At 37.4% G+C, this 26861-nt stretch overlaps 1 protein-coding gene across 16 annotated transcripts in view; it reads left to right on the forward strand.

The window, feature by feature from the left end:
* Positions 1-26861, forward strand: part of RGS22 (regulator of G protein signaling 22) — a 139716-nt gene that overhangs the window by 76818 nt on the left and 36037 nt on the right. For 15 of the 16 annotated variants that reach the window (XM_060393893.1, XM_060393895.1, XM_060393882.1 and 12 more), the window contains 5 exons: positions 15009-15203; positions 17070-17162; positions 18943-19115; positions 20055-20217; positions 25452-25610. In XM_060393893.1, coding sequence (XP_060249876.1) covers positions 15009-15203; positions 17070-17162; positions 18943-19115; positions 20055-20217; positions 25452-25610 — 783 coding nt within the window. The remainder of the gene's footprint in view (positions 1-15008; positions 15204-17069; positions 17163-18942; positions 19116-20054; positions 20218-25451; positions 25611-26861) is intronic. The other variant, XM_060393884.1, reaches the window with a different exon arrangement.

A 26861-nucleotide genomic window follows, 5' to 3' on the forward strand; every position in this document is an offset into this window, starting at 1 on the left:
TGGTCCTGACATTTTCATTAAAGTGCTATGAGCTAAGTGCTCCTTCTCTCGCCTGATGGTGTATTTTCAGGTGCACTAACGGAGATCATTATTTCTTCATACAGCAGCAGTATGAAGAACCAAGCTGTGTTTCTTGAAAGATGAATGGGCATGTGTGAGGGGGAAGGTTGGGGCGATGATTAAATGTGGAAAATCATGCACTTCTTTCATTTCAGTGTCTTTATAATTCGGTTGTTTGTGAGTGTCAGGGCTGTTGTTACTCAGGCGTTGTTACATTATTTGTTTTTGTTACCAGAGAGATGGTGTCTCAAGCAGCAGCGGGGCTTGGACTCTTTGAGCTCTATGAATCACTGAGCGCGGAATCCGCAGGGTTCTCATCTTGCTTCCCATTTTGCGGCACTTGCTAGTGGACTCAGGAAGAACACGTGTAGCAGCCAGCTTTCTGACTTACAGTTATTCATTCGTTTCACCTGTTCCTGATACTGATACCAGCTACCTGTGTTCAGTCCTAAGAGTTTGAATAGTACAGGATTATGGGCCAAAAAACATCCTCTTTCAATCCTTTTGTTTCCAGAAAAATCAACACCTGAACTTCTCTAAACCATAATTATCAGTATACCTGACCTTTATTTAATGTTTACTATCTGTCAGGTTCTATGGAAGTCACTTTACATGGATAATTTTATTTAATTCTTGGACAGTTCTAAGAGGTAGATATTAGTGTTCGTCCATTTTATAGACTTGTTAGAGAAGCTGAGTAATTTCCTAAGGCAATACTTTCCATTTGGCGGTTAGTGAACTTCGAATTAGAACCGAGGTTTGACTCCAGGCTCTATACTAAGAAGTCTCTGTTTATTTATTGAACAAATCTATTAAAAGTGTGAAAGTGAAAGTGTTGGTTGGTAAGTCATGTCCGACTCTTTGTGATCCCATGGACTGTAGCTCACCAGGCTCCTCTGTCCATGGAATTCTCCAGGCAAGAATACTGGAGTGGATTGCCATTCCCTTCTCCAGGGATCAAACCTGAGTCTCCCACATTGCAGGCAGATTCTTTACCACTGGTGGTTACCATGTTTAACTTTTCACTTTGATATCTTAAAATATTGTCAATATTGAATATCGAATTTCATTTTCCGCCACTGGACTATAAGTTCTAAGAAGAGAGTCTGCTTTTTTTACCTTGTATATTCAGAACTGAAGCTGCATCTAAAAGGTGCTATAGTATTTTTTGAAGGACTGAATGAAGTCATTGGCAGGCTTATATTCTTAGCAATATATTATTAGTATGAACCTAATTATAAATAATAATTGATTATTTATAAATGACTACCAGCCAGATGTTTTTAAATTTTTTAAAAAATGTTGATAAAATAACTTAATGAGCCCCATGTACCATCACCCAGCTTCAACAGTGATCAAAATTCTGACTTTCCAGACATGCTATGTTTATAGTCTAAAAGAGTGCTGTAAATAAGGAGCTTTTTACAAGCTTCACTGGAGCAACAGTGAAATCCCCCTGTCTCCTCCCGCCTCACTGAACTCAGAAACAAGGTTGCTTTCTAAAACTTATACTGTTAAATCAGTGTGTACTAATTCAGAAGGGATATGAGCAGTTGTCTAGAGACAGAATGGCTTCATAGGTCTTAAGATTTGTAATGAATGTACCCATACATCTAAAGGAAAAGAGTCCCAGGTAAGAACAGGCTTTGGTCAGCAGCAGCATCCAAAAAGGGAGGTGTCACAGACTAGTCCCTGACCTTGCAGTTGACGTGCTGCACTCAACCAGCGGCTCCTGTGAGCACGGTGTCAGCGTGATAGCTCCGGAAAGAGAGAAATTCACAGAAGCATAGTTAACCTCACTTATTCTGACTCAGAGCAACCTGCTACACTTGAGCTTGCTTTCCAAGGTGCTGTGCTGGTGAATGTCAATATCCCACCTGCTTGGTGGTTGATTTTCTCATTGTAAAGTAATTCTTCAATATGCTGGTTTTAGTATCAGTTTTTTATACTTTGTTGGCATGGATTAGCTTCTCTGTGAGGCAGGATTTTTAGGCCAAAAATGTTAATATATCATACTTTTCTCATTGAAGTATTCTCTGTTCACTTTTCAAGGAATTAGTTTTATTAAAGACTAAATAATTCCATTAGTTTAAATATATATATATATATAGCTTTTGTCTGTTAAAATTTTTTAATTGAATTCAAAAATTATAGAAAGTAAAATCCTGTTGCTTAGGTTTCCTAAATGCCTTAGTAATCATTCTTTTCGTGATTTTATTCCATCATATACTTAATCAGTTTTGCTTAAAATACCTTAAGCAATGGCCCAAATCAGTCTTAAGCCTAGTCTATTTTGTCCCTTGAGCTTGTGGTTTGCTTTTGGCTTTACTTAACATGTTGTTTTTCCTTTTGGTTTTTCTTTCTGTCCAAAATGATTCAAGTATGTTTTACACTTTTATCTATTGGCGTTTTCTTAGGTTCTCTTCTGCGTTGAATTCTACTTAGTAGAGTCAGAGTACTTGCCAGAAATTCTCTGTTTGATTGTCATCACATTATCATTTTTGTGCAACTCCATCTCATGTTGATCTCTGCAGTAGTTTGCCTCAGTATCAGGATGTTGCAATCTCTAGATCTCATCTTTAAGATTCCTAATTTAAAAACCCAGTGTCCTTCACATAAAAATCCATTTGTGGAAAGCTCCATCTGTAATTTATTCCCTCTCGGCATAGCTCCTCAGTAATGTTTTTGAGTTTCTTGTGGGATATGAGAGGTCATTAAAAATCATCATTTTTTCCTCCTTTTACAGAAAAAAAAATTGGATTGCTTGAACTTGCTCATTATTTTCTTTTTTCTGCCTCATATGAACTCAGATAATGATGTTCTATGCTGCTAGAGCTGTGAAGTTATGAAAACAGACTTTTCTTTTTGTTGAAGTAAATATTTTGTGATTTCTGAAAGTGTCCCATATCAAGGCATTTACATTCCTTTTATAAACCCCTCCAGGGACTCTTTGCCTTTAGCTTTTTGGAGCACAGTTTCATTTCATTTTTTTAATATAAATTCCAGGGATGGAATTACTGAGCTCAGTTGAGAAGATCCCACGTTACTTGCTGTTTTCCTTCAAGTACAGTAATACGGCTTTTTGTTGTTATTACAATGTAGTGGACATCTGTTCTGTTGTGTTCAAGATTATCTGTGAAGTGATCTTGGTCTCTTCAGGGTCCAGACACTACATCAAGATCCATTAGTACTGGTTTACTTCTCATTATGTTTTAAAGGTTCTTCTTTGTAGCTGCTCCTAGTACTTTCTCATGAGGACACATTAACAAGCTCTTCCCAACTAAACCCTTACCTGTTCTGATTTACTAATCAGACTGAAGTTAAATTTAACATTTGAAGCTTAACTTTGCCATTTTCTAAATAAAGACTGTTCAGAATGTAAACAATTTAAAAGAAAAACTTACTTGTCCTGCTCTTGTAGTTTGACTTTTAACTATGAAAAAGAACTTTACTGTAGCCTTATTTTTACAGATGGATGCCAGTTAAACATTGTTGAAGTAAACTGTGTTATAAATTGGCACATTCTGGCCTGAATTAGTATATTCTGGTATGTAGCTTTGCCTCCAGCAAGCATTTGAATTAGTTGGTGTCATTTGCTTTTTTCCAACTTTATTTCTCTTTCTTTAGTAATCCTGACAGGAAAAGAGAAATGTCTTTGCTTTATAATCAGTGGTATGATGATAAATGTTTAATAACCGCCTCTCTGAGTGGCAGCGAAGCAGCCCTGATTTGTAGCATTTGCTGATCTCCGGGTGTGAATACTGTCCATGTGGTTGATTTCAAGCTCCCAAGAGGCATTACTGAGCCCAGAGTTGGGAGGAGAGGCGCAGCAGCCCACCAGTATGTAGTATTTTCGCCAGAGTAGAGGTGAATAACCTCAAGAGCATGGACAGTCCTAAGACAGTGAAATCATGAGGAAGTAATGGGTTTTGAGTATTTGTTCTCTTTGTTTTTAATATAATTTGTTTAATTGTAAGTTTATACAATTTTTGATAGTGATTGAATTTAACAACCCTATTCAGCAAATACCTGAAAATTCATGAATTAGCTTTTGTGAGTTGGTCACAGCATACAGTGGAGGAAGAGATAATGACAGGGGAAAGGATCACTCTAATCCTCTCAGCCTTATGTTTCTCTAATGTTATTCCTGGAGACCCTGACCTTTCACCGTCGAATAATTTCCTCTACCCGTTAGAGAATGCCTACGAACCCGTCACCTGTACCTACCAAAGAAAGAGTATTATCTTTGCTCTAGACTCTCCAGAGCCCGCACAATTTCTTTAGTATAAACTGGGGGAAAGGAAAGTCTTTGTATATTTCAGTAGCTAAAGTTGCTTTTGTCTTTTGAGTGTATCAAATAGTGCCATAGGTTTTATGGGCTATTTCTTCTTCCCAGGGGCTAGTGAGGTCTTTGATACCACCCTGTGAGTCCATCTGGCAGGACCCTAATGCTACCTCCCAGTAAGTCGAAGGAAATAGCAACAGCAGACAGCTTTACAGCTCCTCCACTCTCTTGGTGGGCATGTTGGACACTTACTATTAATAGAAGACAGTGAAAGATACATATCTTTGTGTAGCTTTAGGTGATTAGATTTCCTTCTTTTACCACTGCAGTGGAGTCATGGATCTAAGGAAAAAGGACTTGCTAATGACGCTGAGTGCTGAAGCCTGATTGTTTTCTCCTAATTTTTGAAATACTTTAATAGGTTGTTTTGAAAATCTGCTTTTTAGATGCCCCTGGTTTTATTAACCTGATGGTATGCTCTGCTCGTTGTCCTGCAGTCAGGTGTTAAGATCTCGCAGCATATAGGTTTTTACACATCTTGTACCTAGTGTACTGAGGGACTCATTTTACGTCATACAGTTCTGCAGTTGAAATTTTACATTTCTCTTTTTTCTTACTTCCAGCCCTGGCCTGGTGGTGACAGCAGAACATCATGCGATCAGTGTTACCAGGCAATCAGGGGGAGATACATATATACGATCATTAAAGTAAATACATCAAGACGAATTATGTGAAACTGTTCCATTAACATAACTAACAGCTGAAATGTAACATAGCAAATCAACACATGTGCTGCAACATTTGGTGTTAGTCTTGACTTTGCCTTTTAAGGCTACACAGACATCGTTCTTATTTTCATTGGAACACAGATGAGCGTCAAGCTGCAGCTCATCAAATGGCCCCTACTTATGGAAAAGATGCTTTCCCAAAGACTGTGCTCACCTTTGGCACAGACAGAGTACTTTGCTGGGTGCTTCTACAGCATGATAATTGGAATCTAACCCCAGAGCTGTCATCATTTAGCCTTTGGTACAAAGAGAAATCCAAATAGCACAGATAGTTTTGGAAGTTGTTTCATTTTTTTTTTCTTTCTACACTGTAAAAAACAAGAATAAACTCAATAAACCCCAAATTCTCCTTCCGCAAGTATGTTCATCTAGACTTTATGATGCAGTAAGAAAGCATCAATATGTTCCAGGGTCTATGAGAATCAATAAAATATTAGAATACCAAGCCTGGAATGCATTGTGATATATTTAAAAGGAGATTGGGGTCCACTTTCATCCAAGAATATGCTCATAACATGCTTGATTTTGAAAACTATTAAGTGGCAATTCTGAAATCTTGTACAGAAAATATCTTAGCATTGGAAAAAATATAAATTGCAACGGGAAATGTCATATTTTAATTTGAGCCATCTCCTATGTAGTGCAATATAGCTGTTGTGTTCAGGATATTAGCTCTAAGTAATGAAGCATCTGAGATTTCCTTGAAGAGGCAAATAGAAACATTTTTGTATTTTCCCCTATAATTCCAACAAGCTAATGTGTATTCAGAGTAAATCTGTTTGTCATCTCACTATCCTTTAGAAGACAAACATTTATCAAAATGTTTCCCTCCCTCCCCTTCCTCCCTCTCTTTCTCTCTCCTTTTCTCCCAGTTTGTTTCACCATTCCACTCTCCAATTCCATTCTTCCTCCTGTCTCCAAGATATCTATCCTCCATCTATTTTTTCATCATAGGCTTGAGAGTTTAGCTAAACAAGAAAATTAACTTCCAGAATTTCAAGATCCTGACATGTTTCAGGGGGAGGCGTTGATTTTTTTCCCGTATCCGATTCAGATGCCAAGAGAGTGAGTCACAGACACAGGTGTAGAGCAGGGCTGGGCAAGCCGCCCGTGGTGCATTTCCTGATTACATAACCTTTGAGTGTCTCCAGGAGAGATGAGGTCTAGAGAGAGCCATGCTGAGTGCAGTGCCAGGCAGTCTGATCACAGACAGGCAGTGCTTGTATCCCTTCTCAAAAATTTCCCCGTGGGTTGTTAAAGCATCATAGGTTAGTGTTTAAATTGGAATCATGTAGGCCACAGCTGTGCCTTGAGTGAATCTCGGCTTTAATGTGAATCAGAGTAGCTGACTCTGATATGAAGGGAGCTTTTTCTCCTCCAACATTAGCTACATTGTTATTTCCTCAGTGGCTAGAAAGGACAAACTGGGTGGCCAATAAAAAAGCAAGTGATCCAGAATACTTAAACAGTGAGTTTCTAACCCATATGTGTGTTAGTCACTCAGTTGTGCTGGACTCTTTGCGACCCCGTGGGCTATAGCCCACCAGGCTCCTCTGTCCATGGAATTCTCTAGACAAGAATACTGGAGTGGGTTGCCATTCCCTTCTCCAGGGCATCTTTCTTATGCAGCAATCAAACCCAGGTCTCTTGCATTGCAGGCAGATTCCTTACCATCTAAGCCACCAGGGAAGCCTCTTCTAACCCATAGACTATATTGTTCATTGAAGTGAAGTGAAGTCACTCAGTCGTGTCTGACTCTTTGCGACCCCATGGACACCAGGCTCCTCCGTCTACGGGGTTTTCTAGGCAAGAGTACTGGAGTGGGTTGCCATTTCCTTCTCCAGGGAATCTTCCCGACCCAGGGATCGAACCCAGGTCTCCCGCATTGTAGACAGATGCTTTACCGTCTGAGCCACCAGGGAAGTCCATATTGTTTATTAGGTATAATAAAGCATAATCTTTATATTCCATTTTAAAGTCAGTTTACATCAACTTAAAAATGATTTCCACCATCTTTATAGAGATCTTAAAGGTGCTGTTGGCTTCTCTGGTGGCTCAGCAGTAAAGACGTTGCCTGCCAATGCAGGAGACATGGGTTTGATCCCTGGTTGGGGAAGATCCCCTGGAGAAGGAAATGGCTCCCCACTCCAGTTCTTGTCTGGAGAATTCCATGGACAAAGGAGCCTGGGGGGCTACAGTCCATGGGGTCAGGAAGAGTCGGATAGGACTTAGCAACTAAACAACAACAACAAAAGGTGTTAACTTTTTAATTTTGTTTCATAAACCTGAAAAGGGTCTGATTGAGCTTGACCAGAAGACAGCATTTGATTGTTTTTGGTGGGATGGAACTGCTGCCCCTTATTTCCTCCTTATAGTTTTATACTTGTCAGTTTCTCGTTGTTTTAGTGTAGAGAATTAAATTTATAAGACTGGCATATGAGAAGGAGGAGAGGAAAGTGGGAAAAGGTCAAAGACTGTTCTGTGAATGATATGTTAGTAATGAATACTCGAAACCCAGAGAGGCTTGGGAGACTAGATAATTGAGTTATATTACTGAGTCATTGAGTTTGAGGGTTCATAGGCTATCCATATAGTTATAACAAGTAGATAGCTCTTAGCCAAGGTTTTCAGTTCAGGAAGGAAATCAGGTCTAAAGTTGTATATATTGGGGTTTCTTCCACGTAGAGCTGATTAAGTCTATGAGAATGGATAAAGTCTTTCATTCATTCTAAATTTAGCATTATGGTAGCTGCTAGGGATGCAGTAATAAAGGAGATCAAATATGTCTTCACAGAGTTTATAGTGCAGTGGGAGAAACATACAGATATGGTCCTACGAGCACACATAAGAATCATACCTAAGCCAGGCTTCAGGAGCCAAGGAAGACCCAGTCCCTTAGGATAAATATTTATCAGAAGCTCAGCAAAGGGGAAGAGAAGGCGAGGGTGGAGTACAGAGAAGTCATAGAGCACCTAAGTCCTTTGAGAGAGGGCCTGGCATGTGTCAGAAATGGAGAGAATGTGCTTTAAGAAGAAAATATATTAAAAGTTGAACAGAGCACTTTAAAGAATGACTTCTTTGCCGGGGGCAGAGATATGGATAAAGAGGAATCAACACAGGAGCCTAAGAATGGAAATTGGCGGAGAATTTGGAGAAAGTGTTGAAGGCAAAGGAGAGTCAATAGTGTTAAAGCTGTGTAAGGAATCAAGTAGGGTGAAGATTAAGGAGGGAAACTATTGAACTGGCAGTTATGTAGGTCTTTGAGAACTTGGGCATCAGTTTCATTAGCATGAGAACCGGACTGCAATAGTTTGAGGAGTGAGAGAAAAGGAATGATGAAGTTTTGTAGGAAAGGGAAAGAGAGAAAGGAGGTGATATTTGTGGACAAAATAGGGAAAATATTTTAGAAGAGGAGAGATGCTTTGCTTGAAAACCTTTGAAGCATTTGGAAAGAGATGATATCAATGGAAAGGTAGGTTAAGGGCGTAATTGGTGTTGCAGTTCTGTGAAAGTGGAGTCAAGAGCACGAATGAGTAATTTAGCCTTGGAAAGAAGTCCATTGAGACATCAGAGGAAAGAGAAAGATTTCAAAGAAAGCTCTTAAGAGGAAAGTTGAGGACCTTCATACCAGTGGTTTTCCCAGTTAAGTGGAAGATAAAGTCCACTGAACATCAGGAAGCGTAAGGGTACAGTTGAGAGCTTTAAAGAGCATGGCAAAGTTGAGAAATAAAATTCTGCCAAGCTCTGCAATCACAGTTGAGGTTTTGTTGTTGCTTTTGTTTGTTAAAGTCTATTTATAATGGAATCAGTTATCACAGATTTTATTGGGTTCTTGAGGATAGAATTGGAAAAATGAATAAATTATTAGGCTGACGCAGAATTGAGCCTTGACAAAGCAGAAGATTGAGGTGGGAGGAATTGAGGGTATTTTAAGAGTATAGGGGAAATGATGGCCAGTCTTCAGTTCCAGCTACATAAGAAAGCGTGGTGGTGCACAATTTGTTTAGAGGACAAGAAGAAGCTGCAGATTGTGCTAAAAGTAAAGCAAAGCTTGGTGAATAATGGTCAGAGAGGAAGCTGTGCTATTAACATAGTAAATGGTAAAGTGAAAAACTCAGCAGTGGCCACAGAACTGGAAAAGGTCAGTTTTCATTCCAATCCCAAAGAAGGACAGTGCCAAATAATGTTCAGACTACCATACAATTGTACTCATTTCACATGCTAGCAAGGTTATGCTAAAAATCCTTCAGGCTAGGCTTCAGCAGTATGTGAACAGAGAACTTCCAGATGTACAAGCTGGGTTTTGAAGAGGCAAAGGAACCAGAGATCAAATTGCCAACATTCATTGGATCATGGAAAAAGCAAGGGAATTCCAGAAAAAACATCTACTTCTGTTTCATTGACTATGCTAAAGCCTTTGACTGTGTGGATCACAACAGTCTGTGGAAAATTCTTAAAGAGGTGGAAGTACCAGACCACCTTAACCTGTCTCCTGTATGTGGATCAAGTCACAGTTAGACCTGGACATAACTGACTGGGTCCAAATTGGGAAAGGAGTATGATAAGACTATATATTGTCACTCTGCTTATTTAACTTATATGCAGAGTACATCATGGGAAATGCTGGTCTGGATGAATCACAAGCTGGAATCAAGCTTTGTTATTGTTGTTTAGTTAAGTTGTGTCTGACTCATGTCTGATTCTTCTGCGACCCATGGACTGCAGCCTACCAGGCTTCTCCGTCCATGAGATTTTCCAGGCAGGAATACTGGAATGGGTTGTCATTTCCTTCTCCAGGGGATCTTCCCAGCCCAGGGATTGAACCTGCAGCTCGTGCCACGTCTCCTGCCACGTCTCCGGCATTGCAGACAGATTCTTTATTGTTGAGCCACCGAGGAAGCCCTGGAATCAAGATTGCCAGGAGAAATATCAACAACCTCAGATATGCAGGTGATACCACTCTAATGGAAGAAAGTGAAGAGTCTCTTCTAATAGAAGAAAGTGAAGAGTCTCTTGATGAAAGAGAAGAGTGAAAAAAAAACTGGCTTGAAACATAACATTCAAAAAACTAAGGTCATGGCATCTAGTCCCATCACTTCATGGCAGATAGAAGGGGAAAAAGTGAAAGCAGTGACAGATTTTATTTCCTTGGGCTCCAGAATCACTGCAGACAGTGACTGCAGCCATGATACTAAAAGACACTTGCTCATTGTAAGGAAAACTATGACAAATCTAGATAGCATATTAAAAAGCAGAGACATCACTTTGCCAACAAAGTCCATATAGTCAAAGCTATGGTTTTTCCCCTAGTCACATATGGATGTGAGTGCTGGTCCATAAAGAAGGCTGAGCACCTAAGAATTGATGCTTTTGTTTTGTGGTGCTGGAGAAGACTCTTGAGAGTCCCTTGGACAGAAAGGAGATCAAACGAGTCAATCTTACAGGAAATCAACTGTGAATATTCATCGGAAGGACTGAAACTGAAGCTGAAGCTCCAGTATTTTGGCCACCTGATGCAAAGAGCTGATTTATTGGAAAAGACCCTGATGCTGGGAAAGATTGAAGGCAAAAGGAGAAGAGGGCGGCAGAGGATAAGATGATTAGATAGCATCACTGACTCAATGGAAATGAATTTGAGTAAATTCTGGGAGACAGTGGAAGACAGAGGAGCCCAGCATCCATGGAGTAATGAAGAGTCGGACGGACATGACTTAGCAACTGAACAACAAGGAGAAGTCAAGGTCATTCTGAAGAAAATCATAAGTCAAAATTCCAGAAGGTATGATAGAGTATATAAATGGCATATAGAGTCTCTTATAGGACTGTGGGTAGTCATAGATCTTAAAAGACACCAGGAGTGAAGGCAAGATGGGAATGGAAAGGAAGTGATTTGGATGTCTTCCAGAAGCTGACAGGCACTTCTGTCACTGCTACTGGAGTCACCATTTCAGCTGCTTTTGTACTTTACCCCCTTCGCTGTTAATGCTTTTAAATCAAAGGGATCACTCTGATGTCTATACAAAGAGTTTGGTATGTGGCATGTCAGTCTTCTAAAACTACAGTTTTGAATGTAGCTGACCCAGTGACAAAGAAGTTGCTTTATTTTGTCATTAGAAGATATTCGTGTGCCAATAATAAAAACTTTTTTTTCCTTTTTTTGCCAAATAGGGAGTGATTTTATTTTATTTTGATACTTATGTATTTGGCTGCATCAGATCTTAGTTGTGGCGCACAGGCTTATTTCCAGCTGTGGCGCTTGGGCTCTGAGGTGCGTGGGTTACTAGTTGCAGTGCACAGGCTTATTTGCCCCAGGGCATGTGGGATCTCGTTCCCTAGTTCTCTGACCAGGGATGAACCCTTGTCTCCTGCATTGGAAGATGGATTCTTAACCACTAGACCACCCAGGGACGTCCCCAAGAACTGATTTTAACTTATGTAATTTGGGGAGTCAAGTTTACTTTCCTTTGGGTAAATCTGAAATTACTGAAACAAATTCTGGAGATATTTTTAATGTTGTTAATTTGATCAAGTTAGTCTTAGTTTCTTAGCTTACCTTAGTATGTGCTCAGTTGCTCAGTCCTGTCTGACTGTGATCCCATGGACATAGCCTTTCAGGCTCCTCTGTCCATAGAATTTCCCAGTCAGGAATACTGGAGTGGGTTGCCATTTCCTTCTCCAACCTTAGTATAGACATTATTTCAATTAGTACACTTTTTAAAACTTCTAATTTAGAAAAGTTTAAGAGTAGATTTGAATCTGATACAGTCTTAGCTTATTAAACAAGTTAGAGTTAGGACATTCTTCTAAACGACTCCCAAGGTTAGAAAAAAATTGTTGTGTATGTATGAAGAAATTTTCATTTTGAATATTTTAGAATTATTTGGAATAGTATGGTTCACTTTGAACTATTAAATCCAGCAGGCTAGGAACCTATGTTTTAGGGAAGGGATTTTCCAGATTGCAAATTTAATTTAATATATCTAACTAAATAGAATATCCAGAATGACTCTTAAGTATGCCCCTTCTCCTGTCTTTCACAACACTTAGGAAGAAAAAGATGTTCTCTGCTATGGTTCTGGTCTCATCTTTTAATAACTTCCAAGAATTTTGAAGTCTATTGTCTTCTCATTTCCCCTCTCCTTAACCTCATTAATATTATCTAAAGATCTTTTAAGTTCCCTTTATCTTCCTAGAAAATTTCAATACATGACTCATGAAATTTATCCCTACTTTTTCTCTTTTCTCATTTTGAAGCTTTTTCAACATCCATACAAATAATCCTTGTAATGTATATGCTAGAGTGTTCCTTAACTTACCCAGTCTTAATGTCTTTTATCTCCGTTTCTTCTAAGCTTACAATAGGGATTGCCATATACTAGAATTCATGATAATTTGGAAGTACTCCACTTAAAATTTTTGAACTCTGTAATTTCCCTTTCAGATTGTAATTACAGTTGAGACCACTATCTTCCATTCATTTATTTGGCAAGTGTTTATTGAATGCCTATTATATACTGAACTTTGTGGTCCTCCCTTTTAACCATTTGCACGTGCTCTTCCTTTATTTTTGCTTCTAGTTCTTTGATATTCTGCCTGCTTATTATTGTATTACCACCCTGACTCTAACCTCATTTGCTTTTCTGCCTGTAGTGAGCATCATGGTTGGTCATTTCAATTGCTCTTGAATTCTGAACCTTCAATTCTGACTTCTTTTTCATAGGCTCTTTTACTATTTCCTCTGACCTTATTCATTTTTATTATATTTTACAATCAATATGCATTGGTATTTCCCTAAATATTTATGTTTTCTGTTGTTCTCTGTTCCATCCTGCTTTTGTCTAGGGCCTCCCTTTAATTAATTTATTGAATTTATTTAGTGCATGTCTGCTGGTGATGAATTCTGGTTTTGTTTATTGACTTATGACATCTTTATTTTCTTTTCATTTTAGAAGGGTACTTTTTCTTAGGTATAGAATTACAGGTTAGCAGTTATTTTCACTTGGCACTTTAAAGACTCTAGGCCAGAGTGTGTATCCGGCCTAACCTTGCTCTTAGAATGTTTTGAGAGCCTGCAGTGTTTACAGGGGCTTCCCCACTGGCAGGTCCTGAACTATAATCCCTGTCTTCTCAGCACTGAGAAACGTCCCCAAACTCTAATTATAGGTACTTAGAAGGACTTCGGCTGCTGTACTTGTGAGATGGGAAGTCACTGGAAAGTCTGAATGGAGGAGTGATACACAAAAGAATTTCTCTGTTTGCTGTGGTCAGAAAAGACCATAAGCAAACAAAGCAGAACCTGAGAGGACAAGTTAGGAGGCTATTGCAAAAAAGCAAGTAAGAGATGAAGGTGACCTATAATTTTTTGTCTGGCTAGTAAAATTTTTAACTTTTAAGCTGCCTTAAATTTTGATCTACTCAAACCATTTCATCCATAAGATATCACAGTGATTTGTTTCTACAATTCGTACCTAATAATGTCACTCCTCAGAGATTCCTCATTTTATATCTTCAGGTAAAAATTCAAAGTAGCAAAAGATAACAGATCATATCCACGCTCTGGAGCCTGTCTCCCTGTATAGCATCCTCTCTCATTCTACCTCTTTCAAATCCTCTCTTATTCTACGTCTTCCGTTTGTTGTTGTTCATTCACTAAGTCATGTCCAACTCTGTGCGACCCCATGGACTAGCACACCAGGCTTCCCTGTCCTTTACCAACTCTCGCAGTTTGTTCAAACTCATGTCCATTGAGTCGGTGATGTCATCCAATCATCTCATCCTCTGTTGCCCCTTCTCCTCCTCTTTCTTCTAGCCGGTTATCTACTTGAAGCCTCGATTCTCTCCATAGGTTATAAAACTTCCTCAGATCTCCGTGCCTTGGGCCATGTTTTTCTTCTTCTAGAATTATCCATCATCAACTCCCTTCTCTTGTCTGACTTACTCCAGCTCATCTTAAAGATTCATATTAAAGATTAAGGAAGAAGCTTGTTTTTTTCTTGGAAGGGTTTCTGAACCTTTTCCTTCCCTATTCCAAGACAAAAATGATTAGTCTTTTCTGTGGAATCAGTACATTTATAGCATCTACTCTCTACCAAGAACAGTTTTAGGAGTTGGAGAATCACAGAAAACTAAGCTACAATATTTGCCCTCAAGGACCTTGTTCTAGAAGAGAAGACACATAATTATATAATGACATTGTAGTGTGATAGGTGTCCTAGTAGAAAGTATGATCTTGAGAGAAGGATATGAATGAAGTGTTCCTAGAAGAGGAGAAATCCATATCAGTTTTTAAAGAATAATTCAGAGTTTATCAAGCAAAAAAGGTGCATGGGTTAGAGGAAATATATAAGACTGAAAGAACAATATGTCCAACAGCATTGGACACCAAATGGAGAGTGCAGCTCAGCTGGGTGAGGCAGGTAGTCTGTTGGGTCTCTAGAGCTAGAAGACTGATAGCCAGTTTTCAGCCCTGCTGTATTCTTGCCTCTTTTTTCCAAAACGGTATTTCAAACTACTTTGAAAAGTAGCACAAATGTATTAGAAATGTCATGAGCATAGGGGGAAATAGGAGAGGCATAACCTGAAATCAATCATAATAACACATAGTAGTAACCTGAGAAAAAAAATGGAATATTCAAGCCATGTACTCCTATACAAGATCCACTGACTGGTTCACTAGTTGCCAACAAAGAAATAGGAAAAGAAAATGTAAAGCAAAGTCTTTGCTTTGTCTTAAGTAGTTTTACACATCTTTTCAAGAAAGAAATTACTTGAGCTAGTTTGCTTTCTCTTACCTTTTGTAAAATGCCCTTGCTGAAGAATCTACTAACCATATGGTTTCTTCCAATATTCTCTTCTTTCTCCCCCTTCTCCCTTAGTATCTTTTTGCTACATACATTGCTCCTTCAGCCACTCTTGACATTGGACTTCAACAGGAAAAGAAAAGAGAAATTTATATGAAAATACAACCACCATTTGAAGACCTTTTTGATGCAGCAGAAGAATATATCCTCCTCCTCCTTCTTGAGCCTTGGACAAAGATGATAAAGTCAGACCAAGTTGCTTATGGAAAGGTACAGTGGCACTGGTCAGCTGTGTGTAAACCACTCAGGTTTACTGCAAAACTGATGGCAGGCAACATTGCCAACCTGCAGGAGAGAAAAGCTGAGAAAGGTCTCACGTGGGCCAGGAACTCAGAGTTAAGATTTGAGCAGACACAAATTTAGGGCAGGGAAAGCACTGATTAACTTAGTTTTTCCCCATTTCCCCGTTGTCTCCTAACAAAAGACAAAAAATTGATGTCATTTTTAATTCTGTCTACAAATATGTCAGCAGAGAAAAATCTGAGTTTTGGATTCTTGTGAACCAGTAAAATGTGCCATGATAATATACTAGTTTTGTCATTTCTTGCCATTTCTCAGCAGCGGCTTTAAATAATTTTGATTAATGGAAGGAGCCTGTGTATTTTTATTCTGGATGAGTTACAGTAAATACTACACCCATGGAAAATGTAAACATTCCATATGTATTGTGGAAAACACATTCTGTGACTTAAAGCACTCTCAGATGTTCATCAGGTCAGACTGCTTGATTTGAGAAAAGTGCCAACATACCTTTTTCATTCCAAAAGAGCTGATTTTAAGTCTAGGTGCTTGAATATTTTCACTATTCTTATTGATGGGTGGAAGAAATTTCTTTAAATGTTTAATTTGAATCACAAATGAAAGCCATTTTTGGGTATTTTTAATATTAAGTTACTGCATGTACCCTTACCTTATTGAATTATAACCAATACAACATGATGGCTTATTAAATTCATTGACCAAAATAATGAAAATTTCATTCCTGATTTCTTTTTGTCCTGAAAAATTAACATTCGCATCCTTTCTACCACAGAAATGCGTATTTTACACTAGGAATATTGGGATATCATATGGAATTTTTGAAAAATTCTCTCCAGTCATGATATAGAGCAAAATGAATCTGAGATATGGTCCCACGATGACAAAAGTAATTTAGAATTATAGCTAACTTCCCTAATACCAAGAAGTTTCGGCATTAGCCATGATTCTTATGAAATGCCTGGGACAAATTATATGCTCTTTTTTTTAAGGAAAAGTAAATTTCTCTTAATTCTACAAGCTTCTTAAATTCTGCCCAAAGGACCTCTGTAAAAGTTCGGCTGACTGGATTATGCGGACCCTTTCCGAAAAAGAATGAGCGAGGAGATTTAACCAAAATTAAATATTAAATACAGGAAGTTCTCTGTCAGCCAAACTGATTCTTGCCGGCTGTAGAGAAATGGAAAATGATCTTGTTCTCCTGACTGTGTAAAGCAGTGCAGTACACAGACTGAAGGCTGAGTCCTACTATGAGGTTTAATTTCATGATTGAGTAGAGTCCCATCATTTTTTTGTTCTACTGTGGATTATTTGGTCCCCAAAAGCTAGCAGTGCCTATCTTCATGTGAAGTCGCTCAGCCATGTCTGACTCTTAGTGACCTCATGGACTGCAGCCTACCAGGCTTCTCCGTCCATGAGATTTTCCAGGCAAGAGTACTGGAGTAGGGGGCCATTGCCTTCTCCGGTTTTCATGACTATTATCCCATTATAATGAATAGAAGCTGGGAATGTGTTTGCATTGTCTGTCATTTCACACAGGGTATCCAGAAAGGAGGAATGATCTTTGGTGGCATTATATCATTACACAGAAATGTCTGCAGCTTTTGTTTTATCTTGTGCGTTTGTAGTCTGACTTTGCTGTAACTAATGTTTTTCACTGTGTAGGTCTTCCTGCTTTTGCCTCCAAACTAACTTACTTTATTGGCAAGTGTATTTGTTTTTTAGCCCACTGTTATGGGCAAATTGTGCATTCTTTCCCCACTTTTTCATAATGCACATTCTTTTGATGTTACAAACTTTATTATTGTTTTATTATAGGTGGAGCTGGTGGAAGAAACTCGACAGCTAGATTCCACATACTTGAGAAAGCTACAGGCTTTGCATAAAGAGACAGTTTTCAAGAAAGCTGAGGTAAGAAACTCTCTACTTAGAAAAACAAACATTTTAACCTGGAGAGGATTATCACTGCATGTATTGGTGGTATGTGGGAATAGGGATCATTTATTGAGGAGATCATATATGATAAAGTAGGGGGCAGGCAGTTCCATTTTCTGGTGCTGCTTTGCCTAACATGCTGCGTATGACAGGTATAACATTTTATTGACGCGTTATTTAACAACAAAGCCAGAAAAAGAAAGCAGATGAAGTCGTGTAGGGAGCCAAGATACTCATTTGTCTTAGAGTCTTCAAGCCACGTTATATTCCTTTGGATGTTACTGGCTATTTTCTGTATGGCAGCAACTCTACTTGTTGTCAAGTCACAAAACGATTAACTTGAGTTTTCCAAACAGAAAAGGAAGTGTTGTGTGACAGCAGTAAGAAAAACAAGAAAGAAAAATATGGAAAGGCTTTAACGGAGTCAATAAAAAGATCATAGGATTGACTGTGGTAGTCAGGTGTTATTTTAATATATAAATTTACAAATTTGTGATTATCTAAGTAAGCCACGATAGATCCATAAGGACGTAAGATTAAATGTGTGTATCTATGTAAAAATGACAGTTTAGATTCATATTTATTGACATGGAAAATGCCGAGGACATGTTATTATATAAATATGTGGGGAACATACACTGGTATGATGTAATCCTATTCATATAAAATTATACATGCATTTCTACTTGTATACATATATGCAAAGAGAGCTATCTGGAAAAATGTTCATCAAAATGTTAAAGATAGTTAGCTCTGAGTGACAAGGTTTCAGATGATTTTTTACTTTCTACTTTATACCTATCCGAAATCTTTATTCTTTTAAACTTTTACACAGACAGTAAAGTTATTTTTTAAATGTATTCATGATTTTACCTTATAAATGCAGAAATTCTTTATTTGAAATTCTACTAATTAATATCTGGAAAGGATACATAAAAATTCATAAGGATAGTATATTATAAAGTTATATCTTTATTTTTTTTAACTTATGATATTATTCATAATACTTCTACCTATCAAAAAATTTTAAATATAGGAGTTTATCTCATGGTCTGATGTTTTTCAAAAACAAGTAGGAAGGTGAATTAATTATTCAGCGAGTTACCTAGGAAGGATTTCTAAAGAATAAGCCTCTCTAGCTTTTTGCCATGAAGGGCTTATAAACTGTTCATGAAGCATCAGGGGTCTTAAAAATACCTTACAATTGACTGTTCTATGAGGGTGATTACATCTAAAGTATCTTGTATTACTCTATAACTTAAAAAATTTTATAGATAAAATAATGTTTTATATTCATTATCTATTATTAAGGAAAAGAACCAAGTTACAAAACCACACATAGTTGTATAGTCCTATTTCCATATTTAATAAATTATGTGTAAAAAGAAGACCAAATGGATACACATAAAAATGTTTGTGGTGGTGATCTCTGAATGTAGTACTGTGTATGCTTTTTGTTTTCTTTTTATTACAAAAGACATACTACTTCTATACCAACAAAAATACTAAGGTTAATATTTTATAAGCAAGTGTATACTAAATGTTTACTAATGTTCCTGAAAACAAGAGAATAGAAAAGAAAGGACCAGAACAGAATTTGATGTGTTAGAATCACATTCTAGATTCTTTACCCAGTTCTACCATTGAATTGGTAAATGCCATTGGCATGATAATTAATTTTTATTTGTTTATCTTTAACTTTGGAAAGTAATTTGTTGTATTTAAGAGATTTTTATGAAAAGTATTATTTCACTAGGACACTACTTGTGAAATTGGAACTGGTATTTCACCACTTCCTCATGTCTCTAAAAAAACAGAATACTGGAATATGGTTCCTGAAGAATATAGGCATTTTAATTTTAATGAACTGCTTAACAACAAACTGGAGTTTGAACATTTCCGACAGTTTCTTGAGGCTCATTCTTCAAGGTGAGAAACATAACCATTTTGTAATTTCTCGCTTAAAACAATTTTCTAAGCTACTTATTTTTTAAGCTGCTTGTTTTGATTCAACATATGATAAAAATGATTTGATGCTTGGTTTTACCCATTTCAGTAAAAATTAATGAGCATAGTTATCTGAAACCTATATGGTTAACTTTTTGTTGGGAATTGCATTTTGATAATAGCAGCCTCCAGAATGTTATTTTGAATGGTCAAACAATATTTGTTGATACTTTTAGCGTTGGCTAAATTAAAACACCAGTATGTTTCATTTTTCCCTATTCTGATGTTTCTTTCTTTTGTGTTTTTCTAGACAAGTGCTCTGATTACTAGTTCTGAGAAGCTTCTCTTTTGTATTTCACCAAGCTATTAAAATGACTGTACTGTTTTGTGGCTTTTGTTAGTTAATACACCAATGAAGCACTGTAGTTCTGCATAGAATCTTGGTACCTTATGACACATTTATCTAATATAAAGTGAAGTATTCATCATATTTTTCTCCAATAATTTTCTCCCAAGTGAAAAACAAAACTGGCTAGACCTGGGAGCCAAATTTCACATATATAGTTTCCCTTTTTTGTGATGATAATTATTCTAAATTTAACATGTTACCAAATAGACATGCAATAGGTGGGAATTTTTCCATCTTTGAAATTGATAATACTAGTCCATCATTAATGGAAAAACTCTGAGACCTTACCAGTATGGTGGTAGGTTCTTTCCTGATCCCAGTATTCCTTGTATTCATATATATATTTAGCCAGGACAGGACACAATATTGTACGCATTCGTTCCATGGTCTAATCAGTTGTGTTAACTACTCAACACAGCACTTTCTAAGTTCTGTCAGATCAACTGCTTGTTTGGTGTTTAACAGAATTGAAAGAAAGAAATAAGATGGGCTGTACTTTGTTTTCATTTTAGCATGGACCTTATGTGCTGGACAGACATTGAACAGTTCCGAAGAATAACTTACAGAGATCGAAAGCAAAGGGAGGCAAAATCTATATATATTAAAAATAAATACCTTAATAAAAAATATTTCTTTGGGCCCAACAGTCCAGCTTCTGTGTATCAACAGGACCAGGTATTAACATGGAAGCGTATTTTTACATTTTAAGTATGAAAACTAGTAATTTATTTCTTTTTGCTAACAACCTGAAAGTCATCTTTTTTCTTTTGCTTTTATGACTTATCAGTTAGATACTTCTGATATCTTTTTTTAGGTATTCATGATAATCTACAAATGTCTGCATGTGGGAGATACTTTAACACTAAAGTATTATATATTATTAAAACTTTGTTATTTATTAAGGTGATTTATTGAATAAAAATAACTATTGTTCATCTACTCACCCATTCATTCAGCAAATATGGGTGCCTGTGATATGCCAGATACTGTTCTAGGTGCCCAGGATAAATGGTAAACAAGGTGAACAAAGTCCTTGCACCTTTCAGTAGGTAGAAAAACAGCCATTATTAGCTGTTAAGCCTCATCTCTCCCTCTTTTCTGTTCTTCTCTTAACTGAAATTGCTCGAAACATAATCAATCTTTGAAAAATCCTGTTTGCCATTGAATTGTCTTCCGAAATTATTTCTATTGACCGGGAACATAGATTTGCCATTTTGTTGAGCCAAAATCATAAGGCCTTAATCACAAATTATTAATAAGTGTACAGTGTCATTATTTACAGTAAAAATGTTGGTTGGGATTCAGCAGTGGATTTGAGTGTTCATGTAATTGATACATGAGATATGGCTCAATTTTAACGACTTTGAAATATAAAATTGTGTTATAATTTATTTAACTTGAAGTTTGCTAGTACTAGAAGTTTGCTAGATCAAATGTATAGCATTTTATGTCTTTATTTTCATAGTTTAAAACAATGCATACCATAATGCATTGTTCATAATTAATTAAGATCCTGGCTTCCCAGGGATCCAACACAGGTCTCCCATATTGCAGGCAGATTCTTTACCAGCTGAGCCGCCAGGGAAGCCCAAGAATACTGGAGCGGGTAGCTTATCCCTTCTCCAGCAGATCTTCCTGACCCAGGAATAACCCAGGGTCTCCTGCATTGCAGGTGGATTCTTTACCAACTGAGCTATCAGGGAAGCCCTATATCATAATGGCATCAGTTCAGTTCAGTCGCTCAGTTGTGTCTGACTCTTTGTGATGCCATGGACTGTAGTACGCCAGGCTTCCCTGTCTATTACCAACTCCTGAAGTTTACTCAAACTCATGTCCATTGAGTCAGTGATGCTATCCAACAATCTCATCCTCTGTCATCCCCTTTTCCTCACGCCTTCAATGTTTCCCAGCATCAGGGTCTTTTCAAGTGAGTCAGTTCTTCGCATCATGTAGCCAAAGTACTGGAGTTTCAGCTTCAGCATCAGTCCTTCCAATGAATATTCAGGACTGATTCCCTTTAGGATTGACTGGTTGGATCTCCTTGCAGTCCAAGAGACTCTCAAGAGTCTTCTCCAACACAATTAAAAGCATCAATTCTTTGGCACTCAGCTTTCTTTATAGTCCAACTCTTACATCCGTACATGACTACTGGAAAAACCATAGCTTTGACTAGACGGACCTTTGCTGGCAAAGTAATGTCTCTGCTTTTTAACATGCTGTCTAGATTGGTCATAACTTTTCTTCCAAGGAGCAAGCGTCATTTTATTTGATGGCTGCAGTCACCATCTGCAGTGATTTTGCAGCCCCCAAAAATAAAGTCAGCCACTGTTTCCACTGTTTCCCCATCTATTTGCCATGAAGTGATGGGACCAGATGCCATGATCTTAGTTTTCTGAATGTTGAGTTTTAAGCCAATTCTTTCACTCTCCTCTTTCAGTTTTATCAAGAGACTCTTTAGTTCTTCTTCGCTTTCTGCCATAAGGGTGGTGTCATCTGCATATCTGAGGTTATTGATATTTCTCCCGGCAGTCTTGATTCTAGCTTGTGCTTCATCCAGCCCAGGGTTTCTCATGATGTATTCTGCATATAAGTTAAATAAGCAGGGTAATGATATACAGCCTTGATGTACTCCTTTCCTGCTTTGGAACCAGTCTGTTGTTCCATGTCCAGTTCTAACTGTTGCTTCTTGACCTGCATACAGATTTCTCAAGAGGCAGGTCAGGCGGTCTGGTATTCCCATCTCTTTCAGAATTTTCCACAGTTTGTAGTGATCCACACAGTCAAAAGAGTCCAAAATGCAGTACTTGGATGCAATCTCAAAAACCACAGAATGATCTCTATTCGTTTCCAAGGCAAACCATTCAATATCACAGTAATCCAAGTCTATGCCCCAACCAGTAATGCTGAAAAAGCTGAAGGTGAATGGTTCTATGAAGACCTAGAAGATCTTCTAGAACTAACACCCAAAAAAGATGTCCTTTTCATTATAGGGGACTGGATTGCAAAAGTAGGAAGTTAATACCTGTAGTAACAGGGAAATTTGGCCTTGGAGTACAGAATGAAGCAGGGCAAAGGCTAGTAGAATTTTGCAAAGAGAACGCACTGGTCATAGCAAACACCCTTTTCCAACAACACAAGAGAAGACTCTACACATGAACATCACCAGATGGTCAACACCGAAATCAGATTGATTATATTCTTTGCAGCCAAAGACGGAGAAGCTCTATACAGTCAGCAAAAACAAGACTGGGAGCTGACTGTGGCTCAGATCATGAACTCCTTATTGCCAAATTCAGACTTAAATTGAAGAAGGTAGGGAAAACCATTGGACCATTCAGGTATGACCTAAATCAAATTCCTTACAGTAGAAGTGAGAAATAGATTTAAGCTCAGTGTTTTTAACAACTCCTTATAGCAAAATGGCTGTCTGGGGAGGCCTTACAAATAGCTGTGAAAAGAAGAGAGGCCAAAAGCAAAGGAGAAAAGGAAAGATATAAGCATCTGAATGCAGAGTTCCAAAGAATAGCAAGAAGAGATAAGAAAGCCTTCTTCAGCGATCAATGCAAAGAAATAGAGGAAAACAACAGAATGGGAAAGACTAGAGATCTCTTCAAGAAAATTAGAGATACCAAGGGAATATTTCATACAAAAATGTGCACAATAAAGGACTGAAATGGTATGGACCTAACAGAAGCAGAAGATACTAAGAAGAGGTGGCAAGAATACACAGAAGAACTATACAAAAAAGATCTTCATGGCCCAGATAATGATGATGGTGTGATCACTCACCTCGAGCCAGACATCCTGGAATGTGAAGTCAAGTGGGCCTTAGAAAGCATCACTACGAACAAAGCTAATGTGAAAGTGATGGCATTCCAGTTGAGCTATTTCAAATCTTAAAAAATGATGCTGTGAAAGTGCTACACTCAATATGCCAGCAAATTTGGAAAACTCAGCAGTGGCCACAGGACGGGAAAAGGTCAGTCTTCATTCCAATCCCAAAGAAAGGCAAAACCAAAGAGTGCTCAAACTACTGCCCAATTGCACTCATCTCACACGCCAGTAAAGTAATGCTCAAAATTCTCCAAGCCAGGCTTCAACAGTACGTGAACCGTGAACTTCCAAATGTTCAAGCTGGATTCAGAAAAGCCTGAGGAACCAGAGATCAAACTGCCAACATCCATTGGATCACAGAAAAAGCAAGAGAGTTACAGAAAAACATCTACTTCTGCTTTATTGACTATGCTAAAGCCTTTGACTGTGTGGATCACAACCATAATGGCATACATTTGTTAAGAAAAAAAAAAAGTGAATCTCAGATTAATTCAGTAAATTAAGGAAAAATTCAGAGGTACTCATAAGTAGGGCATACCAAGTTTAAAATCTAGATCGTTGAGGGGAAAAATAAACAAAAGTTCTTGGGAGTAAGTGAGAAAAGAAATTCTAGAATTAAGCAACCTTAAGAAAAATGTCTTGTGTTTGGTTCCCTGAGATACAAATCTGGGATGTATTAGCAAAAGTGGCTGGGAGTATCTCAATAAGCAAAAGTATGAAATAAACACATGGAAAGTGTTTGTTTTCTATTTGGCTTGTGCTGCATTGCATGAGGTTTCATGGTATCTGATGCTACTGTGTGAACCTTCCATAGTAAAACTTGCTGAGAATTAAAAATGCAATGGAAAAAGTCACCCATTGCTGTCATAGCAAATGGTTGGGTTTATTACAGAAGAGTTTTCCAAATGACCCTTCTTCCTCACCTTTGTCTTTCATTTTATTTGCCTATCTTATACTTAAGGATACCTGTATCACTTTGTTTTATATAGACCATGCTAGTTCTAATTTTAGTTGTGTGGCCAGTTTGCAGTTTGATTAGCAAAGTAGTCTTTTATTCTCTTTTCTTCTTATTTTAATACAGAAACCATATTATTGTTTATACTATTTGGTAAATATTATTAAAAGATGGTAGAGTTTCTCTTTTGTTTTTATATAAAACAATATTATATTTAGGATTTAATCTTATTAATAAAAGAAGAGCTAAGAAGAGATAATTTTTCCAATGAGGAGTCCAATTTTTCTTCCTCTGTGCAAACAACTCACCAGTTTTGAGTGATATATACACAGAAACAGGTAAAAACCACAATGATTTCTAGTAGGAAATGGCCATTAGTATTTTTTAATTAATTTTATGGCCATTCGTATTTTTGAAACCAGCAATTTTGTAGAAGATGATTTTGGTTACAGAGAAATTGTGTCTTATAAAAGGGCTACTGATGCAAGTCAGCAACTGTTATCTGTGCAACCTGGCCTTTTTCTGCTTCCTGTCATCTCTGTTTTCTTCTTTGAAGTTGTTGGAACAGCCCTACCTTGCTACCACCACCGTCATTCCACTGTCTCCAACCCAGTGTTTATTGGTAATGTGCACATTTATAATACCTGAGTCATTTGTCTCTTGATGAAGTAATGCCTGATTTTTCTCAAACAAAAGAAAATGCCTTCTCAAAGAAATCCATTTGAGTAGAATCAGAGATTCATAGAATATTTGACCTGGAAGAGAACTTAGAAAACTAAAAGACTAATGGCCTTATTTTACAGTTGAGGAAATTGAAGCCATAGAGAAAAAAAATGGCCTTGCAGTTGTCACACAGGATACAAATCCCTGTGTCCTTTGAAACGACTAAATTAGCAAAATCATACCTCTAAAACAACCATCACATAAACCACAATTCTCTGATAATAGGGGTGTTATCTGTCTTTGCTATACACAATATAGCCAGGAGCTATTTTATAGAAAATGAAAAATTTGGCACCTATCATGGGCTCAGCATATCGTTTTGGGGTGAATGAATAAATTAATGACCATTAGTATTTCTTTGCTTATACAGAAGTTTGTTTCATTTTTCCTTTCTTAGATAATGAATTTAAGTGGTGGCTGGGGAAAGATTCTCCATGAGCAACTTGATGCAGCTGTTCTAATTGAAATTCAGAAGCATGTCCTAAATAGACTAGAAAATGTTTGGTTGCCATTGTTTCTTGCAAGTGAACAGTTTGCAGCACGTCAAAAGATAAAGGTATCTAAGTTAATATAAATTTGGGATAGCAATTGACAGCACCTCTCAAAACATTAAATGTGCATACCTGTTGACTCAGCTATTGTACTACTATGCATAGTGGTTAACAGCTGAGAGCCAGACTTCTCGAGTTTTAATTTCAACACTGCCACATATTAATTGTGCAACACTACATTTTATAAACCTTAGTTTTCTCATTTGGAAAAAAATGGAGTTAATAAGAGTAATAGCTTCATAAGATTGTTATGAAGAGGAAATGATATATGTGTGGTTTCTTAGAATGGTGCCTGGCACACAGCAAACACTCACATATTGTCTTAATATAGTTACTATTTTTTATATTATTATTGAGTCTTCATAATAGGCAAGGGTATATGAATGGGAATAATCAAATGAATAATGATAATTTCATACTGTGGAAAAGTATGCAGATTTCCATATAAAATGAGATTATAAAAATGAGATTTCTACAAATATTGATGATGAAACATGTTATTTATTGAGTGAAACAAGCAGGATCAGACCAATATGTAGATGACAATCCCATTATATATGCTTATATCTCTATATATGTCTATGCATTTCTCTCTCCTCTCTATCTCTATTTATGTTTATAAGCAAAGATCAAAAAAGGATCTATCTCCTGGGAATGGGTATGGGGAGTGAGAAAGATTTTTACTTTGTAAAGTAGGGTTTTTGTTGTTGTTGCTTTACTTTGTTTAGTTTGTATTTTATAAGAAGCAGGTATTGCTTTGATAATTTTAGATGTCATTATCACATCTAAAAACAGGCAAACCTGATCTTTACAAAATGAACACAAGGAGTACAGAACATGTACTTCTGGAGTTTAGTGTGCAAAGCACATGCTATTAGTATTGACCAGGAAGGATGTTAAAAACCTGCCTTCCATAGTTAATTTATCAAACACTTTGAGTCTTACTTATCTGGAAAGATCCTTAGTCTTCTCAGCACTTTAAGTTATGGAAAACACAGTACAGCTGGAAACATAGACCTCACAGTCTAGTCAAGGCTGTGGTTTTTCCTGTGGTCATGTATGGATGTGAGAGCTGGACTGTGAAGAAGGCTGAGCACCGAAGAATTGATGCTTTTAAAGTGTGGTGTTGGAAAAGACTCTTGAGAGTCCCTTGGACTGCAAGGAGATCCAACCAGTCCATCCTAAAGGAGATCAGTCCTGGGTATTCACTGGAAGGACTGATGTTGAATCTGAAACTCCAATACTTTGGTTACCTC

The sequence above is a fragment of the Ovis aries genome, chromosome 9, assembly GCF_016772045.2.
Source record: "Ovis aries strain OAR_USU_Benz2616 breed Rambouillet chromosome 9, ARS-UI_Ramb_v3.0, whole genome shotgun sequence".
NCBI classification, from domain to species: Eukaryota; Metazoa; Chordata; class Mammalia; order Artiodactyla; family Bovidae; genus Ovis; species Ovis aries.